Source organism: Apteryx rowi, unplaced genomic scaffold (genome assembly GCF_003343035.1).
Source record: "Apteryx rowi isolate R43461 unplaced genomic scaffold, aptRow1 scaffold_48, whole genome shotgun sequence".
Taxonomy (NCBI): Eukaryota; Metazoa; Chordata; class Aves; order Apterygiformes; family Apterygidae; genus Apteryx; species Apteryx rowi.
Window position 1 is genome coordinate 1,545,015 of NW_020450738.1, and position 22,522 is coordinate 1,567,536.

A 22,522-nucleotide genomic window follows, 5' to 3' on the forward strand; every position below is an offset into this window, starting at 1 on the left:
AGGGGTAGGACTAGTGCTCTCCAGATTTGGGTGTAGACAGATCAAACCAGTCCAGCCAGGAACAGGGTACGGAAGGGTACCACCCAACTCCTTTGGTGTGCCCATGGAGGTGGCCAGAGCTTTATTCCCTGCCATTCCCCGACCCCAGCATACCTTGCAGTATCCTAACAGATGATTTTTCACTTAGAGTGGAACAGGGAAACAATATGGATTTTTGAGATCGTAGTCTGGGGGTGCGCATTTGTGCAGCCTCTTACTTAGGATAAATCCACAACCCAGTAATCAGATGAATTTGAAGTGAACTGAAGGCCTCAAGCTAGCTCTCTTACACCAACCCACCCCTCCCAATTTATATCTGGGATATATTTTTCCAGTTACCTGAGAAAGCTTTACTTTTAATGCATCACATATAACATATGTAAGCTTTGTTGTTGATATTTTTACATTGAAAGAGCAGTTAAAATTCACACACGACAGGAATGAATAATACGTTCTCCAGTCAGCTCATGTCTTTCATCACACAAACTTTTAAGAGGGAAAATTCAGAAGAATTTGACTACTTCACTCCTTGTCTAGAAGGAACTGAAGTGTCCTCAGACGACGTCCATCAGAGAGGTCAAGCTGAGAGATTTTTCTAGTTCTTCAACAGTGGTAGGCTCCCAAGGGTAGAAAACAACCAGTTTCCTCTTTTTGGTCATGAGAAAACCATTTTCATTAAATCTGCCTTTTATACTCCCTACATCCAGAGAAACAAAAGGAGCAATTGCAGTGGTCTGAAGATCAAATATATAAATGCTGTCTTGTTGGGATACACTGGCCTGGAAGAGAAAGAAAAAAATACACATATATATCTCAATGAAAATATACACATGCAGTAAGAACAAACCAGTTATACCCAAACTGAGCAAGAGCTGTATGTCAGTAAAACAGACTGGAAATAACAACATTTGATCAAAATTATTTTCTTCTTCTAATTCTCTTATGGAAATGTCTTTTGGAACAAAAGGAAAAACCAACAGGATGAATATATAAGAATTATACAAAACCGGCAAACATTGATTATAGCCTTCCTACAGAATATTACAGACTGTGGAAAAATGCGATGAAGCGTTATCACTATTACTTTCTCATGAAAATAACTGAATAAATGATAACATGACCTGTAGCTAGTACTGGTATCCTATACTTACTGTAGTTAGACATATTTGTCCTTTTAGCAACATATTTCTATAAATTCACAGGCTAAAGTAGCTGGCCCTTCTGATTATATCAGTAATAGAAATACACAGGAGAAAAAGATAATAAAAATCACAGTAACACAGTAGGTCACTTCATCCTAACGGAATACAGCAGTGAAGTTTTTAAGCTACAGTCAGAAGGCAGCTATGTTGAGAACTATCAGGACAAGGTCTAACGTTTTAAATTAAGTTCTATCAGTAGTTAATCTCTCCGAGGCTTAAAAGCACAGCCAGGATACATTTTCATGCAGCACTCTCCATTCATCATCATGAAATACTGTGCTGTATCATTTCCCAATACCAACGAACTATATACAAAAAAAGGCAGACAAATTATGTATTAAAGTGCAGAAAGCATGTCCTGCTTACAAGAAAAACAACACTTAATTCTTAATAAAAAAAAGCACATGCACTTGTGTTTTCTGAAGAAATGCAAAAGTTTTCATGTTTTTTCAAAGCAACACTATGAGGAGTAGTGCTTCGATTAATAACGTATTTGAAAGTCTAGATTATTAGTAACTATGTATAGAAGTGCCAGCTTCTTGCAAAACAGAATTTTTTTTTTTTTTTTTAAATCACAGTTCCATACTTTCTTAAAATAACTGCTTTTCATTTTATCCTTCCTAGCTATCCTTGTTAGTTAATCCTGAAGAGACAACACAGCCACAAGAAAAGTGAAATTTCCTAACGATGCTCCAGTTACAGAGCTTTTATTATTGGTGATGTCACCTCCAAAAAAAACCCAGCATGACTCAGACTCCAGATTGTGCCACCAGCTAAAAAGAATAAAAACAGGCCGACTTCTCTCCTTTGTATACTCAGGAGGCAGGCCATGCTGCTGTGAAAGAGATAAGAGAGGAAGATCTGGCCCATCTTTTTTTTCCTTGTAAAGCAATTAAGCAGGTCCAGATTCAAAGAGATTAAAGACTTCTATCCCCCTCCCCCCCTTGTTTAGTTTAGCTCTAAAGAGCAGAGCTGCAGTTTGGAAGCCAAATGCGAGAACGCACAGGTCGCCATCCTGCTATTCCACTTACGAACAACTTTGGAGTAAGACTTACAGGCCAAAATGTGAGGCTTAAACATGCATACATACACACACACACACACACACACACACACCACAGTGCTTTCTAGGCGTGGGAGAAATCTAGGGAAAAGCACCAAATAGAACAAGTGACAATATTACACAACACTTCCATACTCTTTATGCCTGTTCAGAAGACTGACATGCTTTACAGATATCAAGAAATAATCACTATTATGCAAATCGGAACACCTTAGGCAGAAGGCAGGGGCTGCAGAAGAGGGAAATAAGCATCCAATACTGCGTGTTAGCAGTGGCACTCTGATCTGAGAGAGCTAGAGCACTTCAAGAGGAAATGCTGATGACAATAGTTAGTGCGTTCCACACTCCACCCAAGTAGCATCACTTCGCACTGGCATATGGTACCGTCTGCAAGCCGAAACACTTGCCACAATGCTATTTGCTATCTAGGGACAAAAAGAGTGAAAGCAGGGATGCTACCACAGACAGGTGAAAGACAGTCAAACCAAATGAAATGGAGACTTCATTATTAAAGAAAAACAAGAAAAAAAAACAGTGATATTTGGATATGGATATAGTGACAAGGAAACAAAAAAGCCATTTTGAACTCTGTGTGAAGGTTAGAATTGCTACAGCTATGGAGACAAAACATTCAGTGGAATCAAACACTGCRTAGCAGGCAAACAACTCAAACTAGCAAGACTAGCAAAACCAAACACTGTAATTTAGCATGACTGATGCTTACACTAAGCTGAGTCTTTTCCAATCCCACAGCATCCTTTAGTGATGACAGGAAGTGATGGTTCGTAGGACTGCGGAGCCCACCTTCTCCCACAAGGTAAAAAGTAACAACACAGCTTTTCCTGGTGCAGTTTCTGCATCTTCTCAGCAGGTCGCTTATGGGCTCCTTGTAGATGGAGACAGCGCTTTGTGCTTTAACGGTCACGTCGTCTTTGACAAGGCTGCACACTGGCTCCAGAGAACTCCATGTGTGCACAGTGACCTGCCAAGCATGTTGAGAGAGCACAAAGCTAGCGAAAGAAAAGTTTTGTCTGTGAAAACAACCTGGCAGTTACTCATTGCAAGATATGTTCTCCTGCCAGTAACACCCAATTTCCACCTCTAATAGCAAGAAACTCTACAAAGATTGAAACAATCAATACTGAATAATTAGATTGTTACATAAACCTAAAAACAAATCTGTCTCTAACAGTCTGGATCTGTTGCTCCTCCTGACCTGAAAAGCCTTTTGTTCTTTCCAGGCTCCAGTATGGGGTTGCCAATTCCTGTTGTGATGGGTGTGCAGCGAAATGTAATTAGAAAAAGGCATTAGCCTTTTTTGACTCTTCCCTCCCCCAATTAAAGAAGTCAAACAAAGGATTTTCTTGAAATTGCTCAGCGCTATCTGATATAACCCAACTGGGTAACCTAGAGCTTCTGCACAATCACTGTTAAACAGAAGCAACGTGCATTATCTTAAAAGGGATTATGGAAATTATATTAACACAGTAAAATATACTTTCCCACAGACCTTGCATGCATTATGAATGCCCCCGTATATTAAAAGAAAAAAGAAATAAAAAAAAGAAAAAAGGCAAAGCATAATTTGGAGAATAGGCACCTTAAACAGAGTGACAGGATTCTATCTCTTCATACTTTAGGTTGTTATTTGACCTTAACAGGGGTCTGCAAACAAAAATAGATCTTAGCTCCTTCGAAAAGTTTTAAGTTCCTGTTCTTCATGAACTGCTAAATACAGTATTCTTTGGAACTGCCCTATTGCCAAGGCTTCTTTGACATTAACAGAAAATCTGAATTTAAGCCTGTGACTATAACTCAGACCAGAAATAAGCAATTTCATTAAGCACAGTCCTACTCTAAGAACTGGCTATCCAGAAATGGCAACCATTTTCCATAATGGAGGTTGTCAGCTGCCACAAAACCTCTCCAGAAGAGAAACAAGAGTGGATCTCTTAAGAACTGCTAACTTTATAAACCTGAAGGTTCATCACGGCCTATCAGACAGAGCGGTCAACCGGGAATTGGAACACCCAAATGCCTAGTTCTGAACTGACCTGCGAGTCATTCCACCTCTCTAGGCTTATTTTTCCATCCTTCACAGCCTTTTCACATAGTAAGTCCTTTATGTCAGGAACTGTATCTTGTAAATGGAAAACAAGTCCCTAAATTCATTTGGGGCACGTTGTCATTTGATTAACAATAACAAAACTTAAAAAACTGAATAGCAAGACTGGATAATTCAGTAACCCGAACGCTGCTTTAGTGGTCACACTGCAAAGTAAAATTCAGTAACCCAAACACTGCCAAAGAAATCCTATCAGCTTCTATAGCTGATTAGAAAACAGTTAAGGCATAAATAGTGGAATGGCAACATTGCATAGGTTACCTTATAATTAAAGTTTACCTAGCTGTTCTGTTGGTATTTCACAAAACAATCTAGTTCTTTTTCCTAAAGCAGTGTCGTTTGATTGCTGGCAAGAGAAGGTACAATTCTTTTTCCCCCCACTTTAGTCAATTAATCTAGTTCTAACATCCAGGCCACAGATACGTTAAGTAGCAATGTACCATTTTTCAAACTTTGTTTTAATAACAAACCCCTTTAAGACCTGAACAGAATAGCTGACTTCAATTACACCTACAGGCTATAGGCAACGCAACTGATTCCTGGCTCTGTGAAGCAGCATGCACTGTTATAGTAGTAAGGGATAGTGCTGCCCCTAAGAAGACTGAGGACAAGAATTGCACCTCGTTGTGTTTGGGCATGGGCTTACTGAAGCATGCCCATATGAAGAGGTGTCCACTGCAGTTTCTCATATCAGTTGCTGATATCACAGGAGAAGGGACAGCGGGGCAGCAAGAAAAGTGTCACTTACCCCGAGTGTTAGCTGACGGTCTGTGTGAAGATCTGAGACACCATAGATGTACAACGCACCTCCATCCTCATAAGCCACAGGCAGCAGTGGTGCAAAGAAATTCTGGGCAAAATAATGGAGCAGTTTCCACTTACCACCATACTCTGAGAAGGGTTAAAAGAGAGAGAGATTCAGAGTGAATCCAAGACTGCCTTGGCAGACAATCCCTTCCTGAGCTCTTAGGTGCTCTTACAAGCAGTACAATGTCTCCTCTACTCTTCTGCACCTCTATCAGGTGCAGAGAATGGCTGGAGTTACTCTTGTTTGCTCCCAGGCAAGGCTCTGTTCTGGAAGGGATTTACTGCTCTTTCAAGTTTACTTTGAGTTTCACCAAAAAGTCACATTTTGTAAAAATGTTGGTCCTATCATTGATATGATGTTATTCAATTAAAGAAAGCCCTGCACAGAAGTGATAGCAATAAAACTGACACAGCATACTACCTATAAAGCATGCAGCTATACCATGTATGTTGTTGAAAATCCAGGAAAAGGCACTGCCATTAGTGGTATGACCGCACACTTCCGCCACCGAAAAGAAACAGACTCTGTTAGAGTCTGACTAATCTCTCTTTCCCTTTTCTCAGTCCTCTTCTTTCAATCCTTCCTTAGGAGAACATCTGCAGCAATGAAGCCCAAATCAAGTTCTCAAACCAAGGACAGCTCTGAAGTAGGCAAAATGGATTTGCAGAGGTCTAGAGACTACACTTACTGTACAGGATTTAGTAAATACATGCTGTAGACATATGCCAAACAGCTCGTTTTGTCTATTTAAGGAAAAGCTGTACCTCATTACTTTTAATATTTTGATGGTCTACCATTTACAAACCAGAAAAGCCATGCAATCCTGTCTCCTCTCCGAAGAACGCAATTTTGACAGATGCAATACTCCCACACGAGCATTTTGAAAGAGAAACTATTTCTATTTCTTTCTCCATTCATTTTCCATCCAGTACCCCAAACCAGCATTTTAACTCTGTCTTTGCTCAACCATCATCTAGTCACTGAAACAGCACTAAGGAGAAGTAGCAAGCCAGCTGCATAAAAGAAAACCTGTACTCCCTGTTTCATTCTTCTTTCTGGCTCCTTGTTTTGTACAACAGGTTTAAAGTTCAGGGATGCTGAAAAACATTTCCAGCAAGGTGCTTTTGCTGTAACCAATTATCTCTACTGTGTTTTGGTACCTGGACAAAGCTCTGAGTACTTTTCAAATATCTCATTATTCACAGCTTCACCCAGAGCGATGTAGGTCTTTAAGGGTATGCCTGCGGCTTTCGCAGGCAGACCTGAACATGCTCTGCCTGCACACCACACAGACAGGAGTGAACTTTGTGGGGAGCAGAGGGCAGTAGCACCGGCTCAGCACTCCACACATCACCTTGTTTTCATCAAGCTCACAATCAGCTACCTTGGAGAACAGACAAGAAAGCTTATATCTGCCTGTAAGCGTTCGTACAAGCTTCAGCTGTGCTATGAGATCAGACTGCTGCCAAAAAACAACACAGGCGTTTGAGTTAATTGCACTGTAGCAAACTGAARAGATGAAATCTGAAAGAATACTTCAGGAAAGCTTGCTGAGTTTCTTCAAAATAGAGATCATCTGCTAAGCTGAGGAGCACAGGTGGTACATTGGTGCTGTGCAGTACACGAACAGAACCACGCTCTTGCATCCCAAGGACAACCGCTGGCAGAAAGCATTGGTGGTCTAAAGGACAACTCCTCCAAAACCAGGAAATGCTAACAAATTACTTTTCAGGGCCTTGAAACTTGAGAAGATGAGAGATTTGGATTGGGCATGGCTTATTTGAAGCAGAGTAAGCTATGGGGCAGCATCTGATCTAGAAAATAAAAGCAATGGGCCTTGTCTGAGAAACGGCAGGTAACCTCAGGCTTTGGGAGGGGCTGAACTTTCTGAAGCCCTTGGGATTGCCACAAGACTCTCAGGAATTTCAGCTATCAGTGCAGTAGATGCTCTTCACTGCAGGCCTCAGACAGCCCACCGCGAGCTCAGGCTAGACACCCAGCACAGGCTGAGGTTTCAGTGCCTGCTGACTAGAATTTTTGCCTCAGCTTAATTTACATGATAAAAATCTAGGCTTAAATATGAAAACGAATAATACAATTGCAGTAGAGTAGTTTCTATTACTTAGTTTAATATGAAGTCTCATTCCTCTGCTAATGGGCCCTATCCTCAATTTTCTTTATGCCTTGATTGCAGAATGGATTACGCAGCCACATTACAGTAATTACCGGAGGGAAAGACAGAAGTTTGTCTACCTAGGCAGCAAAGAGAGAGCTCCTCAAAAAACTTGTAAGGTGGGGAAAACAGTTCAGAATAAGGGAATAAATTTGACATTACACTCCTCCAGGGGAAAAAAACAAAAACAAACAAAAGCAAACAAACCACATGCTTAGAACTTAGAAGTTTTTGCCATTTCAAAACTCATTTTAGGGTTCAACTACTCCAGATATTGTTTGGGGATGTTTGCAAACACCAGTAGTCCGCTTACATAAACTCAGGTTTTTTTAAAAGGTTGATATTTCCCTTCCCAAAAAGCCTACAGCCATTTTGAAGATTTAATTGCTGGAGCAGTTTCACAAAGGAAAGGACTTCCAAAGATAACTCTTCCGGCAACAGGATCTTGGTAATACAGTTGTCAAAGCAGCTTCAGACAGCACAGAGAACTGAAGCCCATTCATAGAAAAGTCACACTTTTCAGCTCAACTGTTGTCCTGATTTCCTTAAAACTAGAGTCACTTTTCTTGATTTAAAAATAAGCAAGCTACATATGAAACATTTCCCTCCTGCTATGCACAGAAGAAATCTGGAGATGGAGTAGCTATCGTGAGAAATTTCTGAGTTTAAACTTTCCTGTTACAGACATGCATGCCCACAGGCAACAGTCAAAAGTCATTTAAAATAACTCTGGGATGGTTTCTTCCTCCTCCTCCCCCCATGTTTAAATGAATTCTTGAAGAAATCCAAAGTTCCCCAAATTCTTCACAATAATAACATGCAGAGTGGGGTCTGCACTCTTTGTAATACCAGACTTCAGAGCAGGAAACTAAAATTGGGTTTGTCATGAGACACCAGTACCCCAGCTGTTGACTGTTCCCTGAAGCCTTCCACCCCGATAGCTGGAGTGAGAACAAACAGTTCTCCTCGTTGGAATGGATTTTAAATTAATCACTTCACACCATTAAATGCAACGTGAGAAACGTGCTGCTAGTTCTTTCCTCACATCAGTCTCATGAATGCAAATCTATTATTCTCCCTAACAGCCTGTGGTTTCAGCTCACTGAGGGCTCTAAATATTGAACCTGCAATAAAAGCCAGTTATCTGCTCACAGGAATCTCATGACAACTGAGCTGGGTACCTCAAGGTGACACTTGCCTGGGAGGGTGGTAAATTGCCAAGTGCGTTACAGCGCTCTTCACCAAAACACACTGTGCAGATGCTGAAGCATTCAACACAGCACAACCGGCTCTGCAACCAGGYACTAACAAGCAAAACCTAGCTGTGGTAAAACCTGTTTAGTTCTGAACTGAAGGCAGGAGTACAAAAACAGGAGTGCTGTGCTGTGTTTTCAATCAATTCCAAGAAAACATTTTAAAGGTAAGTTAAAACGAGATATGTTTGCTACCTTCTCCCTGCTCATTTCACGAAGAAACACTTCCGCTTCGTACGGGAAGCTATGTAAACCCTTCCATGGTTTCGTTTATGAAATAATAGATTTAAATAAGAGAAGCATTCATCAGTGATGCTACTATGCCATCTAACGAGATGCAGAAATGTGTTTTTGAAGTGCAAATAAAATTAATTTCCCTGAAGTTTTGCATAAATTTCAGCTATTAGCATTTCAAAAATCCCTCTACCACACTGCCTAATTAAATGAATATTAAACCTTTCCTCCTTCCACTGAGGGAATAAAATGAAACAAAGGGACAGCTGTATCTCTGCTGAGCTTTTTGTAAACTAACTTCAACAACTTATGAATAATTCAAGTATTTGATATATTTCCTACAATGACGTCAGCTCTGTACTTAAAAAGACATTTATGGTCTTCACAATTACTTCATCTATCAGTACACCTGACTTTACAAAGAGACATTTTTCCAAGTATCTTCATCTTCTGAGGCACTTAAAGCCTAAGAGCATCAGTCATTACTAGAACCATAAAAATAAACACTGAGATATTGCATTTCCTACTACAACTCCATAAAGTCCAGAAACACAAGCATCATAGCTGGACCACTGTCTTAAGGCTTAAATAAAACAGCCTTTTATTTCTAGTGGTTTGTTTTGCTTTGTTGGTGGTATTTGCTATGCTCAGACGAATGCAAAAAATGGGAGATGGACAAACATCTCCCCAAGAACAAAAAAGGAAAAGAGAGGGAGGGTGAAGAAGGTTAAGTCTCTAAAACAAAGCCAAACAGCATTTTGTCCCAGGGACAGATCCAGAACGTCAAACTAACAATTAGCTTTTTCTAGTCCCCTCATATTTCTTCATGTGTGAAAACCACAAATAAATATTATAATTTAGAAAATAGAATATGTAAGAAATAACTAACATTGAAGTGAAAGAGAATCTACTCGAGTCCTATACGGCTGCCATAGAACAGCTTCTCCATTTCAAAATAACTTCCAGACAAAATGCTGGAGACATGAAACATAGCCGCTTCCCTCATACCACACATTCCTTCCCTATTTCTTATTGCCTAAGCAAGTTTTCCCTTCATATGCCTGATTACTCCATTTTGGTGTTCTAAAACGAATACATACAAACGGAACTATCATGTGTAGTTTAACTAGATAGTGTATTAGCAGAATAATTTAGTCACACATAGTGATTCACCTTACCTGACACTGGCTGTTTAATAAGTTAGGCAAAAAGCTAAGCTCATCATCTTGTCTTTTCCTGTAAGGAACTTCTCAGGAGAAAGAATTCTATGTTAGGTGAGAGGTGTCATATGAAGTTTTATGAAAATTAAGTTCGGCATAGGGAAGATAACTCATCCCACTTATTAGACAGCTGTGAACATGATGAATCACACTCTGGAGGCAACTATCTCTCCAGACTGACTACTGAAGAAATCTAGATATCTTGCCTTTAGGCACTATCATCCTGCTCAGACCAGCATCAGAGTTCCACAGGATTTTGACAACACACTACTGCTGATCGAGGGGAAATGTTTTTAACATTTTACATTGGCAGGGGGGTCTGGAAATTAAAATTGTTGGGACTGTGGAAAGCATAACCAAACATATAAGCTCTTCATGTTACCTTCTTACCCCACTAGCCCTCTTTCTATCTTCATCTGGGGTGACATGGCACACATGCATCCGCACAGCACAGCCAATAAATATAATCAGGTGTTTCTAGGACAGGCTCTTTTGGAAACAGAATAATTCTTAGAAAGGTCCAATTTTAGAAGAACTTTTTCAAAAAATACAAAACTTCTCTGGAAAATTCTGGATAACACATCGCACAGTTTCAGGAAGATCAAGTTCTACATAACAAAGCAATGGCAGCTGAAAATTCACCTTATAATGAGGATCTACCCTTAACCATCACTGCTTCCCAACAGGTAGCTTTATCTGTCTTCAAGGATGTTATTTCCTTAGGATTAATGAGAATACTGCTTAAACAAAAAAAACATATTTTAAAGAAATTATGAGTTATAAGCAATTTTAAATTTCCTAAACTAGACATTTCTAAAAATGGCTGAGTTGGTGACACTAAATCTGGATTTAAATAGGAAAAGTTCCATAGAAAAATAATTGCTTTGTTCTTCACCCTCTTCCATTTCCACAAACTATCAAGAGGATCCTGTAAAACACTTTTCTGGAATGTATTTCTAAAGAATGGATAGAAACATGTGCAAAGCTTACAATGTTACCCCAAGAGAATGCAGAGCCTTACTTTTTATTCTGCTATTTCCAATGAAGGAAAACAAAAACAAGCCTGATAGGTGGTGTATCTTACCACACAACTGTTGCAAAACTTACCCAAGGAAGCCCATGAAGGTGCCTGCCAGATGTCATTGAGTTGCCAATACAGCGCACCCATTGTGTGTCCTTCTCCCTTGATTATCTCACTTTGACTAAAACGATAGAATTCAGTTTCTGTCTTTACACACTGGGCCTGCATCACCTGGGTCAACAAATACATTAAAAAAAAAAAATTACCTTCAGTGTACTTTACTTTCAAATCACGGTATATATTTATAGAAAACACAGAGTTCGCAGCACCAGCATATAACTTCAAACTCAAGTCCTGAAGACTATATGCAAGCAATGCAGTGGGCCTGTGCTTGTGTGAGATCTCTTCCTAGCGACTCCTAACAGCTTTACAAGCAGCATCTTTAGAGAAACTCTGGAGGGGCCACTCCTACCTTCCATTCAGTCAAGGTCACAGCACAACAGGGTCTGTCTTTGAAAGGTAAATGTAAGGTGGGCAGGAGGGAACACACTCAAGAGCTGCAAGATGATACGCTGCACTGCTTCCTGCATTCGTTACCATGAAGATGGTGTAAAGCCTCCATCTTTAATCATACCAAGTCCCTATACTCTGAACATACAACACATCCCCAGTACACAGTCAGAATTGTGCACCTGAAGAACAACCCCTTTTCACCTGTACTCCTACTTCTCTCTCTCCCCACCTTGACTGTAAAAAACACTTTCCAGAATTTTTCACTGGCCAAGTTCTCAACAGAAGCCAAGTAAGCAGTGCCCAAGATGAAAAGGGCAATAAAAGAAAAATGAAGTTAGTTTCTTCAGAAAGCATATTACTAGACTTGCCCCAAAATGAAGGAAAAAGTTATTCTTTAAGCCAGCCCAAAAGGTAAGGTTAACACTTCTAGTTAACTACTGGAGCCAAATTTACTCTCCTTATCTTTTCTGCTATCCTTATTTTGGGATCTTTAAACTGTTTAATCTGCCACTAAGGCCTTGACAGACTTAACCCTGCAAAAACCCTCATAGCTTTCTGGGTCAGGACCTCACAGCGCAAGCTTTATCCCTGCCTTCAATTTCACAGCATCATCTGCCCTTGTTCTCTTGTCATCAGTGCTTTAATTCTCCAGTTGTTTTGTTTTGATATAAAACTTGATGATGATAGCTCTCAAACTTTAAAAATTTGTGTGCAGTTATTCTCGTCAAGGGTGCTTCTGAAATTCTTGGGACACAAAATAACAGCAGTTTAAACTTAATAGCATTAAAAAGTTACTTAATTTAAAAGCCACGTGGAAATCATGAAGGAAAACACAAGCATGAAGCAAGCTAGTGCTTCAGATGAAGAGCGAAATATAATCTACTGATCCAAAAAAACAAAACATATTCTCTAAAACATCAATATTTGAGTCCTTAATAGAAAATAAACCTTCTAATAATCTCCTTCACAGAGAACTTCATTCTCTAGAAATAGTTTTCTTTAAAAAAGTTGGTGTACTCCTTGTGGCAAAAATAGAACAGTAAGCCTAGAAAGGTCACATGAAGAGCAAAACATACCCAGCCTAGAGGAATGATACAGAGTAGCTCTAGGAAGAGCTGTGCACCAGGGAGGTCCAGGCCATCCCCACATGCCCCGCCAGCTTCGTGAGCGAGCACAGCTGGTGACAGGGACTGGGGTAGCACACACAACCGGACAGACCTGCTCCCTGTTTGCCCAGTTTCTGGGAAATACAGGCATGAGGCTTTCCCTGAGAAATATTCCAGCCCTTGTGTGAGGAAGGCTGGAGTCTACCCCCAAGAAGTGAGGACTGCAAGCTGGTCCCAAATTAAACTAGATTCTCCGATTCTTCAAGGTAGAAACTGTTTCTATATGACTGCACATTATTTAACAGAACRGACTCTGTTTTAACTGCTGATAGTATGTATTGGAACAAGTATTGACAGCTACTTCAGTATTGAAGACCTTGCTGTTACCTGAGTGAGGTAAATCATATCTTTGAACTTTTTAATGGGATTTGTGCTCTGGGGAAGCTTGAAATGACGCTCAATTTGTTGAATCATTTCGTCATTGCCATTTTCATGGTGCTGTCGATGGAGAGAAAAATTGCTTGTGTAGGACCAGTCCTCTGCAGAAGAAACCTTTTGAAAACACAAAAGAAAGATCAGAATGAAAAGGCAAATTGTCCTCTTAGTGACTGGCAGGATATTCAGGAAAAGATATTCATTACAGTCTACTGCCATCATCCAAAAATATTAAAGGTAATAATATATTTCTATAGTGTCTTTTGTGCAAGAGTTTTGAGTCAGTACCACCCTTCTCTTATATTCCTTGTACAAACAAGTGAAAACAGACAGTCAGTGCAGTTGTACCAGCAAGAGTAACTTTTGGCTCAGTGGCACTTATTTGTCCTAAGGTTAAGTTTGGCCAAAGGACCTTAAAGGTTTGTTTGGGTTCATTAGAAAAACCCAAAACACCCTAGAGTAAGACAAAAGAATCCCAGTTTCTAGTCAAACTCATTTAGACATAATCTTACATATTTAGTACCTCAGAATATAAGAGCCAGCGCTCCTTCCAGGATAAGAAGGTTCAGAGGCTAATAGGGCTAAAGATTTTAGTAATACATATTCAAAATCTGCTGCAACAATCTGCATCTGAAAACAAATGATCATGAAGTAGTGTTTTTTAACTGAGAATAACTATCCAGTATAGCTCACATAGCCATTACTGTTAAGCTGTCATTGTAATTACAATCTCTATAAAATCTTTTTATTCAAATTTGTTCCTTGTCAGGCTGGATGGATTGAATAATTTTTGTTGTTGCTAATATGGATGAAAGTACTGATTATGTCTTAGGAAAAGATAATATATTTTGTCCAGCAAATTGAAAGGAACATTCTGAACTCCTTTTAAATAACCATGCTTGAATCTCAACATGATATTCATCTCTGACTGAACGCATGGACAGACAAACAGCGCAACTCTGCTCCAACTAGATAAGTAAGGTAGAGTATACAGCACCTAAATTTAATAGGAGACAAAAATCCTCTTAAATATTTTTTTGTTTTAAACATGAGTTAAGAAATTGGTAAAAACGATAAAAATCAATACATTTTAGAATTTAGCACAATTAGGCATGTGTTGTGTTTCTTTCATTTCTAAATGCACACACACCCTTAGATACAGTCCATGAATACAGGTGTTAGGGAATCATCACCAAGCTATACATTAAACAGAATTAATATTAAAGTTACTTTTCTCATAATACAGCCTCATTTACCTGGCATAACCACCTGTTTTTTACTGTAGTGAGTCACAACATTGCGCGTTTTTTAGTATGCATCCAATGGAGGAGGAAGCCATGTGTAAGAGGGGCAAATCTGGAATTATGTTAGTAGTCAGGGTTGAACAGTAAGTGCTTTAACATTTCCATCAATACAAGCTGCTTCTTCCAGAGAGCTCAAAAAACTGTCATTTACTGGTTAAGAAGGGAGAAGCAATTTTTAAAACACAGGTAATTACAAGAAAATTGCAACACTGTTCTCTGATGTTCCTATAATGGCAAGTATAAAAAAAAAAGACTGATTGTATTAAAATTGGTTCCTCTTGCAACATCAAGGTAAATATACTGAATATTAAGGAGGGAAACAGTTCAGCTTCATTCCCTTGCTACACATCAAAACACACTCCTATCCCACCTACCCCCTACCCAACCTAATAATGTATCATCCCAACTACAGCTGTGATGCTGTAGTTTGTTGGCTYGTGATTCACTGCCCTCACTAAATGAGAACAGAAGGGACAGCAAGGTTTGGAAGCCCAGCCTTACCTTTTCCAGCGTACTGAAGGAAGGCCAGGACTGAAATCCATATTCTGAAGCAAAACGAGTTTTAGGATACAATGTCCAGTCCCAGCAGTCATTGCTGTAGTCATAAAAGTGAGTGTCACCATAGTGGGTATCGTAAGGATTTTGGGAGAGCCAACCTTCTTTAACTGACTCCAAGCCATTTGTGGGACTGGATGCAATGAAAGGACGACTCTTATCTTCCTGGGATTAAATAATAAAAATCAACAAAACCACAACCCCTCAAAGTGATTTTTTATCATCTGAATATCTAGACTACATTTTGAAAAGGGAGGGGGTGGGGGGAGAATATGCCTTTGCCAAATTTCTGAGTCACCACCTAAGAAACATTCTCCTTTTGTATCCTGACATTCATCATCTTCACCTGCTTAATTAGTTTCTTATTCCTGTACTTGGAGGATAGCTGGGCAGAGTATCACTTGCTCTGCTGTTCTAAGGGATTCTCTCCTCACATCAAGAGATTTTCTATCTTTATATGGTTCTAAATTCTTAATGAATGCTATTTAAAGCATGTCTCGTGAAAAATAAACTCAAGGATCATTAATATTTGAGTACCATGACTTCTTTTCTCTACGGAAATTTCTTACTTCTGCAGTATTTTTGCAGTGACAAAGCCATGATTTTTCCCCTTTCTTATCAGGCAGTCACCTGAATTTAGTTCTAATGAAGCCAAGGTGTTCTGCTACTAATGCTTGCATGGTAGCATTGCAGATGGTCATTTTGGCTGGCTCTGCATGTTAAGCTAGATGAGACTATACAAAGGGTTACATTTCAAATCATTCAGAGTTGCCTGTATTCATAGCCTCATTAGTATACTAAATCTTTTATCAGAATCCTACAAAGTACTGAAGGAATCCTTTTCAGGTATAATTCATTCGGTGCCCTACTTGCAGTAAGATAAAGGCCTGAGCTGCCACAGTCATAAGTTACAGCAATTGGCTCCAATACAGCAAAGCACTTAGGCATTTTCTTTTCTTTCTTTCTTTTTTTTTTTTTTTTAAACACATGAGTAATTAACAGCCGAAATAATTTACTACAGGATATTCTGGATTCCCTGAAGTCTTTAGATCAGACTTGGAAGTCTTTTTAAGTGATACAGTCCAGTTCTGCTAGTAGTTACAGGTTTCCTCTGCTGGCCTGCGTTACACAGCACCTTAGATTACGTCACTGTATGGTTCCTTCTGGCCCTTAAAAACAGTTAATTTGTGGGTTTAAAATAAAGGAGAGTCTCTTCTGAACAACAACACTGCACAACTGAATGATAACTAAAAAACAACATCAAGCCAGAACACCTCACTTTGCTGCACATGCACAGGCAAGCAAACCCATCCAAGTGATCACAGAAATGGCACAGTGTACCTTTACAAATAACTTTGTTCAAAAGCTAACTGAAGTACAGACATCTATATTCCAGTTTAATATCTTGATTCTAAAACAGTATTAACATTTAGAACGCACAACTGTTCTCATACTAGCATTTTTAGAGACAGATTATATAAATAGTTCAGAATAGTGGCCTTCTGTATTAAACATTGTTATTAAAAGTTGCAAGCAAATACATYCAAGGGACCAAAAGAAGACTGTCCCACTTTACAGTATAGATGAACATGTACCATAACTGTAAAACAAAACAGAAAAATAAATACATTAACAAGACATGAAGAATAGGAACTTAAAATGCAGATACTAGTCAAGTTATTAGCCCTTGGAGCTTACTAGACTCGAGAGCAGGATCCTTCTTAGCAGGTTCTTTCGAAATTGTGCCTCATTTTTATTGCTTCCCCCACCTCTACCTTTCCAGTAAGAAATGGGACTACTGAATTCTTAGAGTCATTTAGTTCAGAATATTCACCTGCCGTTGAAGCATTATGTTCATTAATCCCTATCTAGCTATGCAATGTCAAATTGGGATTTTCAAATCAGTTTCACTCTACATATACAAATAAAAGTTAGTTAAAGGTAGATTCCATGAAATAATGAGGAACTGCAATACTTCCAGGAAGAGAAGTAAAACTACAAAAACTGCACAAATCGGTAGTGCCAAATCACAGTGGACTTCATCACGGATTTCAGATGCTTCTGTCTGCATGCCCACAGTTTAAGTCTTGTCTCAAATATTTGATTTTGCCTTCCTATATTGTAAAACACAATTAGCCTGTTTTCCCCTCAAAAAACAATACAGTGGCCAAACAGCACCAGAAGAATTGTGTTTAGTGCAGCTCTTTGACCTGCTTAAGCCAAACACTTAAGTCAAATACTGGAAGAGCACACCGGAGAAATGTTGTCTTTATGAAATTCTTCAGTTGCTATTAAAAGGCTTGAGGGTTGTTAGATCCTTCTTTAGGTATCCTTCAACAAAATCATCGTAAGGGAGATCCGACTAGCTAGGTTAATTAATTAATGGGCAAAAAGTTTTTTGTCCAGTGCAAGCAAAGTCATTTGTGGAAGAAAAAAAACAGGAGGAAGAAGAAAAGCAAAATTCACTAAATTTTCAGGTCTTCTTTATATATCACAGAACAATAGAGACATTAAGTTCTTTTTTTGGTTTATTTTACTTTGTGGATTACTCTTCAGTTTTAAAAATTCTTTAAGCGAGTTTGGGAAGTACAATTCCTCAATAATATGCTATATTTTGTTTCCCAAAAGGTTAAAAAACAAAACCAAAAACACCCAAATTGTTCAAATTGCAAACATTAAAACCTTCTGCCAAACCATACCCCCTCTTAGTTTCTTGAGATCACTTACAGCAAGAACTATTTCTCGGATGTTCTTCACATAAAGCATCACATAATCTCTGACATAGACTTCTCTGTCAGCATAAGGTATGGAGAACCAGTTGCTTGCAATCGCCGCTTCGTTTTCATTGTTGCCACTCCATAAAATAATTGATGGATGAGATTTCAACCGCCTGATCTGAAACACACATCATAGTTTCTCAGAAGTCAAGTAAAACTACTTCCCCTAAAACAAACAAACTTTTATTACTACTTGAATTACAAGTCCGAGAGCCTGCAATTCACGTGTTTTTATTCATGCTGTTCACCATTCTCCCAGCTCCAAATCAGGCTCAAACTTTTGTAACGTGCATTTATAAAGATCCAAAATTTCAATATACTGACATACAGCCACCACACACGCACCGTTAGCTCCACGCCCATCTACTCAGCCCCCCGCTAAGGGGGATTTCTGTGCCATGGCACCTCACTGGCATTTGAGCTCAGTCTCTCAGTGAGTGCTCCCCATCAAACACCCTTGAGAAGAGGGCGGTTGGGACATGAGGAAGGCCCATACCTCTGCTCGGCTGACCACTCCTGTGAGTAAGTTAAAGAGTATTTAGCAAGGTAAAGTTTTTGTACCTGCTGCTTAAACGTATACTAACAAATACTTTCAAATAAACATTTTTGCGAACCTAACTCTTACAGTCAATCAGTCAAAACTAGCTAATGGGAAACAGATCTTAGCCACACACAGACAACATACCTGATGAGTAACTTCTGCTCTTATCGATTCCAAGTAATTCTGATCAGTTGGATAAAGTGCACATGCAAACATAAAATCCTGCCAAATCTACAGGGCAAAAGAAAGAAAATACAAAGATCTGTCAGTAATCATTTTCCATACTTGAACAATACATGATTTTCAGGAGGCACAATCCTTTGTTCAGGCAGAAACTGTGTGTCTCAAAAAGAATGACGTCGAAATATTTAATTTGTTATACTTGAAAAGTATCACTAAAACAATCACATTCTCCATGGGGCTCAGCGTGGACACACTCCACAGTGATTTTTCTAAATATCTGAGTTATAAACTACTTATCCTGAGAAACCAGACCCTGCCAGCCTTCAGTGATCAGAGGAGCATTTCTCAGTAAGATGAATTTCAAAAGGTTTCACCAGAATAGTTAGAATCCATGCCCTGCTCAAACATGAACATGGGACAGTCTCTAGCTGAAAAGGACAATTTTGTATTTACTGCTTATTTTACATGTTTAACGACAAATCCCAAGTACTTATTAAAAGGAATAATTCTTCTGATGGGATATTGAGCACACTTAACAGAGCTCCAAGTGTATTTCCTAACAAAATAYTTCCATAGCAAATTTGCAAACTGATGTTAAAAAGAACAGATCTTACCCAGCTAGAGGGGCAAAAACAAACTAGATCCTCTAACAGCACGGTGATCATCCTTATCAAAGAAAGATCAAGTAGATACAACTACAGAAAACCAAGCCTTTCGATTCACTAGTGAACGCCTTCATTTGTATCTTAAAGCATTACAAAAAAGAGGAAATGAAGCAGCCTAATGAGATGGGTAAGATCGTTTGTTTTACAGGTTCTATTTTTTTAATTTACATTTATTTAATTCATTTAAGATTTAATTTAATTTTAATTTTTAGAGAGTCCTGTCTATCTTACAAATATTAATGGAAAGATCTCTTGTGGAGCACATGAACTTAAAGGGGCGAGTCTTCCCCAGCAGATTACACTTTTCTGAACACTATACCACATACATAAGGGAGAGAGCCAGCCCAGATCCTCATGCAGTTGTGTACTTGCAGTAAGTGCTTTTCCATGACATTTTCAGTGTACCGTTCACTAAGAAAACTGAAAATAGGGAATAGGTCAGTGGGAGGGAATGGATACATTAATAACTGTAAAGGTCTAACAGGAAAAAGCAAAGTTATCACTAAAGAACTATTCAGAATTCTTCAGCAATTGCGTGCAGTCAAAACTGTCTGTATGAAAAGAAACTCTTTCTCTATTTCCCCCAGTGAATCATTGCCGTTTTCCCTTAAGCACAGTTTGACTCGGAAGCATTTTTATGCCTTTGCAAGACCATCAGAAGAAACATAGCCAAAAGCCTCTAACATCTATGGTTCTCACCCTCCAGAATAAGGGTCCCATTTCCAGCATCTTCTTACTGTTTTGGCTGCTAAATAAGATCTAAATCTTGCATTGATCACTGCACAAGCACTGATCTAAGTGTCCTACTTAGATGCCAAGTGTCAAAAACGAAAGAACAAGTACTCAGAAGCCCTGAAAATCAGGGCACTCATTCTGATGACTAAAATAGATGTAACATCCTTTTTTTTTTCCCCCACCCACCGAGCACAGACAGCAGAAGGATATCAATTTTATGATTCCCCAGTTAAAAATCACAACATATTGTTTTCCTGTTTTTATGCTATAGAGTAAGACCAAACCCACTTCTTGGGATTTTAATAGCAGATGCAAGGTGACCTTCACTCATCTAGTCATTATTTCCTCAAAACTTACTAACACCTACCTCCAAGCTCATATATTCACAGGTACTCATCTAGGATCATCAGTGTTTGCAGCAGGTGTTCCCCTTACAGCTACATTTATACTCAATTATAGTTTGTTCAAAATGTCCCTTTGGGTGAGGCCTTCCACACTTGGCCTCAGGCCAAGTTAAATGTTTTTTCTAGGAAGTCGGAGCAAAAAACTTTTTTCAGCTATTGCTGCATAGGAGAAAATTCTTTTTAAAAGAAATAAAATCCATTTCCACAGCAGGGAAAGCATGACCTCCTTCCTTAGGGCTTTGATTACTCAGAGCTGGCTGAAAGCACAAAATTCAAATACAGCAGGCCTTAAATCCTCATTGAGGTCAGATCGCAAGGCCTTGGCTCCATCTGGGGCATATTCTCAAGCACTCAGAGGTTTCAGCAGGGCTGTTCTCACATGAGTAAGCACCAAACACAGCTACAGGGCCCCACAGCCTGGGTGTGGGGGGAAGGAAGGAGGGGGAGAGTATTGGTTGAGCTTGAGAATAACACCCTCCATGCACTACTATACACAACTATTGGACCGAGTGTTGCAAGTCCCTGTTGATGCCTACTTCAGGCCTATAATCTACAAAAGTTCTTATATTGTGCTCATCATTACAGTGTAAACACCTTCCTGCATCAAGTGACCGCACTAGTATCAGTCAGCATCAGTATCATTTCTTCTTTCATTCTCTCCCCAGGGAGGAGGAAATGTAGAACTGGGGGAGAGGTACAGTCTATAAAGATAAGAGCTTTGGTCTGACAAGGGATAGGAGACACTGAGTTAAAGGCACAAGTCTGTAACTCTGATTATGGGAAACTTAAGAGATACAGGGGAAGACAGCAGGGAAGAAAGGAAGGGGACAGAGTTGAGATTCTGGGCTGGGAAGGGTGGGGGGGAGAAGTAAGGAGCATAGAGTTGCAGTCTTGGTTATACGAATAAAATACAAGCTGGGGCTCTAACATAAAGACTCCAAAACATCACTGCTGGTTTCAGACAGACTCACTCAGTAATAAGCAACTGCTCAAAAACAAACAAACAAAACCAGAAAAAAAAAACACACACACAAAACCAAGTTGATCTGATTTTTCAGGTTTCTACTCTATTATGTCCTTTTGAAAGATAGTCAGAATTTATATATTAATTCTCCTACTTTGTTCATCTAGGGAGTTTCTATTTACAATTTCTTGACAGTTTTTTAAATACATGATCTCTATTTTTTTACCATTATTCCCAGCTCATCACAAATATCATAAAATTCATCTTGCTCATACACTCCTCCTCCCCAGACCCGGAGTGCATTCATGTTAGCATCTGCTGCAGACTTCAAGAGTAGCCGTAATCTGTCAAATACAAAAAGAAGATCAATACAAGTTTTGTGAAACTACATCATTTAGGGGTTTCTTAGGTTATGCCAAAAAACCCCCCAAATGTTCATCATTAGCACAATCCAAGACTTAACTCCAACAGAAACCAGCCTTTTCTGATACCTTCTAAACCTGCACGTCTGCACAGAGCTCTCAAAAAGCAATTTCTGTGCAGAAGTTGTTACTTGGTCCTGTTATCACTTACAAAATAGACGGGGTGGCACATGCAAGTAAGTGCTTTTACAGAAGTATTTGCAGGACCAGATTTAGAAATACTGTATTTTATTAATCAGGTAGCTCTTTTCTCCGTAGATACTACCTGCTTTAAATATCAATCGCGAGTTCAAATTCTCTCAAACTTTTTCTGAACACATTCAGAAATCTGTACCTTCTACCCAAGTTCCACAATGCATAGTGAGAAAGGGGGAACAGGAGAAACACTCTGGGGCTCTGAATCCCACCTTAAGGGATTCAGGCCCACTTAATTCTTCTTTATTCATTCTGCCTCCCTCCAAATTGCATGTGGATGCATACTATGGCATGCCCTGGTGTCCAGGTTCCTCAACCATCCAGAACAAGGAGCTAGTCAAAGTACAACATGGCTTCCATCCCACCTGCACCTGTGGGGCACTGGCAGTGAAATGCAAGGAGGCTGGAGCAAGATGGGAAGAGAAAAAGAGGCTGGGATGCACTTACATCTCCCTGCACTAGATGGGTTGGGACATTGCTGAAATGCACTTCCAGCCTCTGAGTACCAATGAGCATGTCCCAGGCACTAAGATGAGACAGCCTGAGGACCATCTCTAAAACAGTCTGAAATGCCAGTAGCCCTGC

The 22,522-nt window shown here is 39.4% G+C and overlaps 1 protein-coding gene across 2 annotated transcripts in view; it reads right to left on the bottom strand.

The window, feature by feature from the left end:
* Nucleotides 1–365: 365 nt before the first annotated feature.
* The window catches only part of MANBA (mannosidase beta), a 46,076-nt gene continuing 23,919 nt past the window's right edge, over nucleotides 366–22,522 (bottom strand). For both annotated transcript variants that reach the window (XM_026078421.1, XM_026078422.1), the window contains 9 exons: nucleotides 21,547–21,664; nucleotides 18,514–18,600; nucleotides 17,779–17,946; nucleotides 14,998–15,216; nucleotides 13,145–13,309; nucleotides 11,225–11,369; nucleotides 5,178–5,320; nucleotides 3,029–3,286; nucleotides 366–818 (listed from right to left, as the gene is read on the bottom strand). In XM_026078421.1, coding sequence (XP_025934206.1) covers nucleotides 594–818; nucleotides 3,029–3,286; nucleotides 5,178–5,320; nucleotides 11,225–11,369; nucleotides 13,145–13,309; nucleotides 14,998–15,216; nucleotides 17,779–17,946; nucleotides 18,514–18,600; nucleotides 21,547–21,664 — 1,528 coding nt within the window. In that variant the 3' untranslated portion in view covers nucleotides 366–593. The remainder of the gene's footprint in view (nucleotides 819–3,028; nucleotides 3,287–5,177; nucleotides 5,321–11,224; nucleotides 11,370–13,144; nucleotides 13,310–14,997; nucleotides 15,217–17,778; nucleotides 17,947–18,513; nucleotides 18,601–21,546; nucleotides 21,665–22,522) is intronic.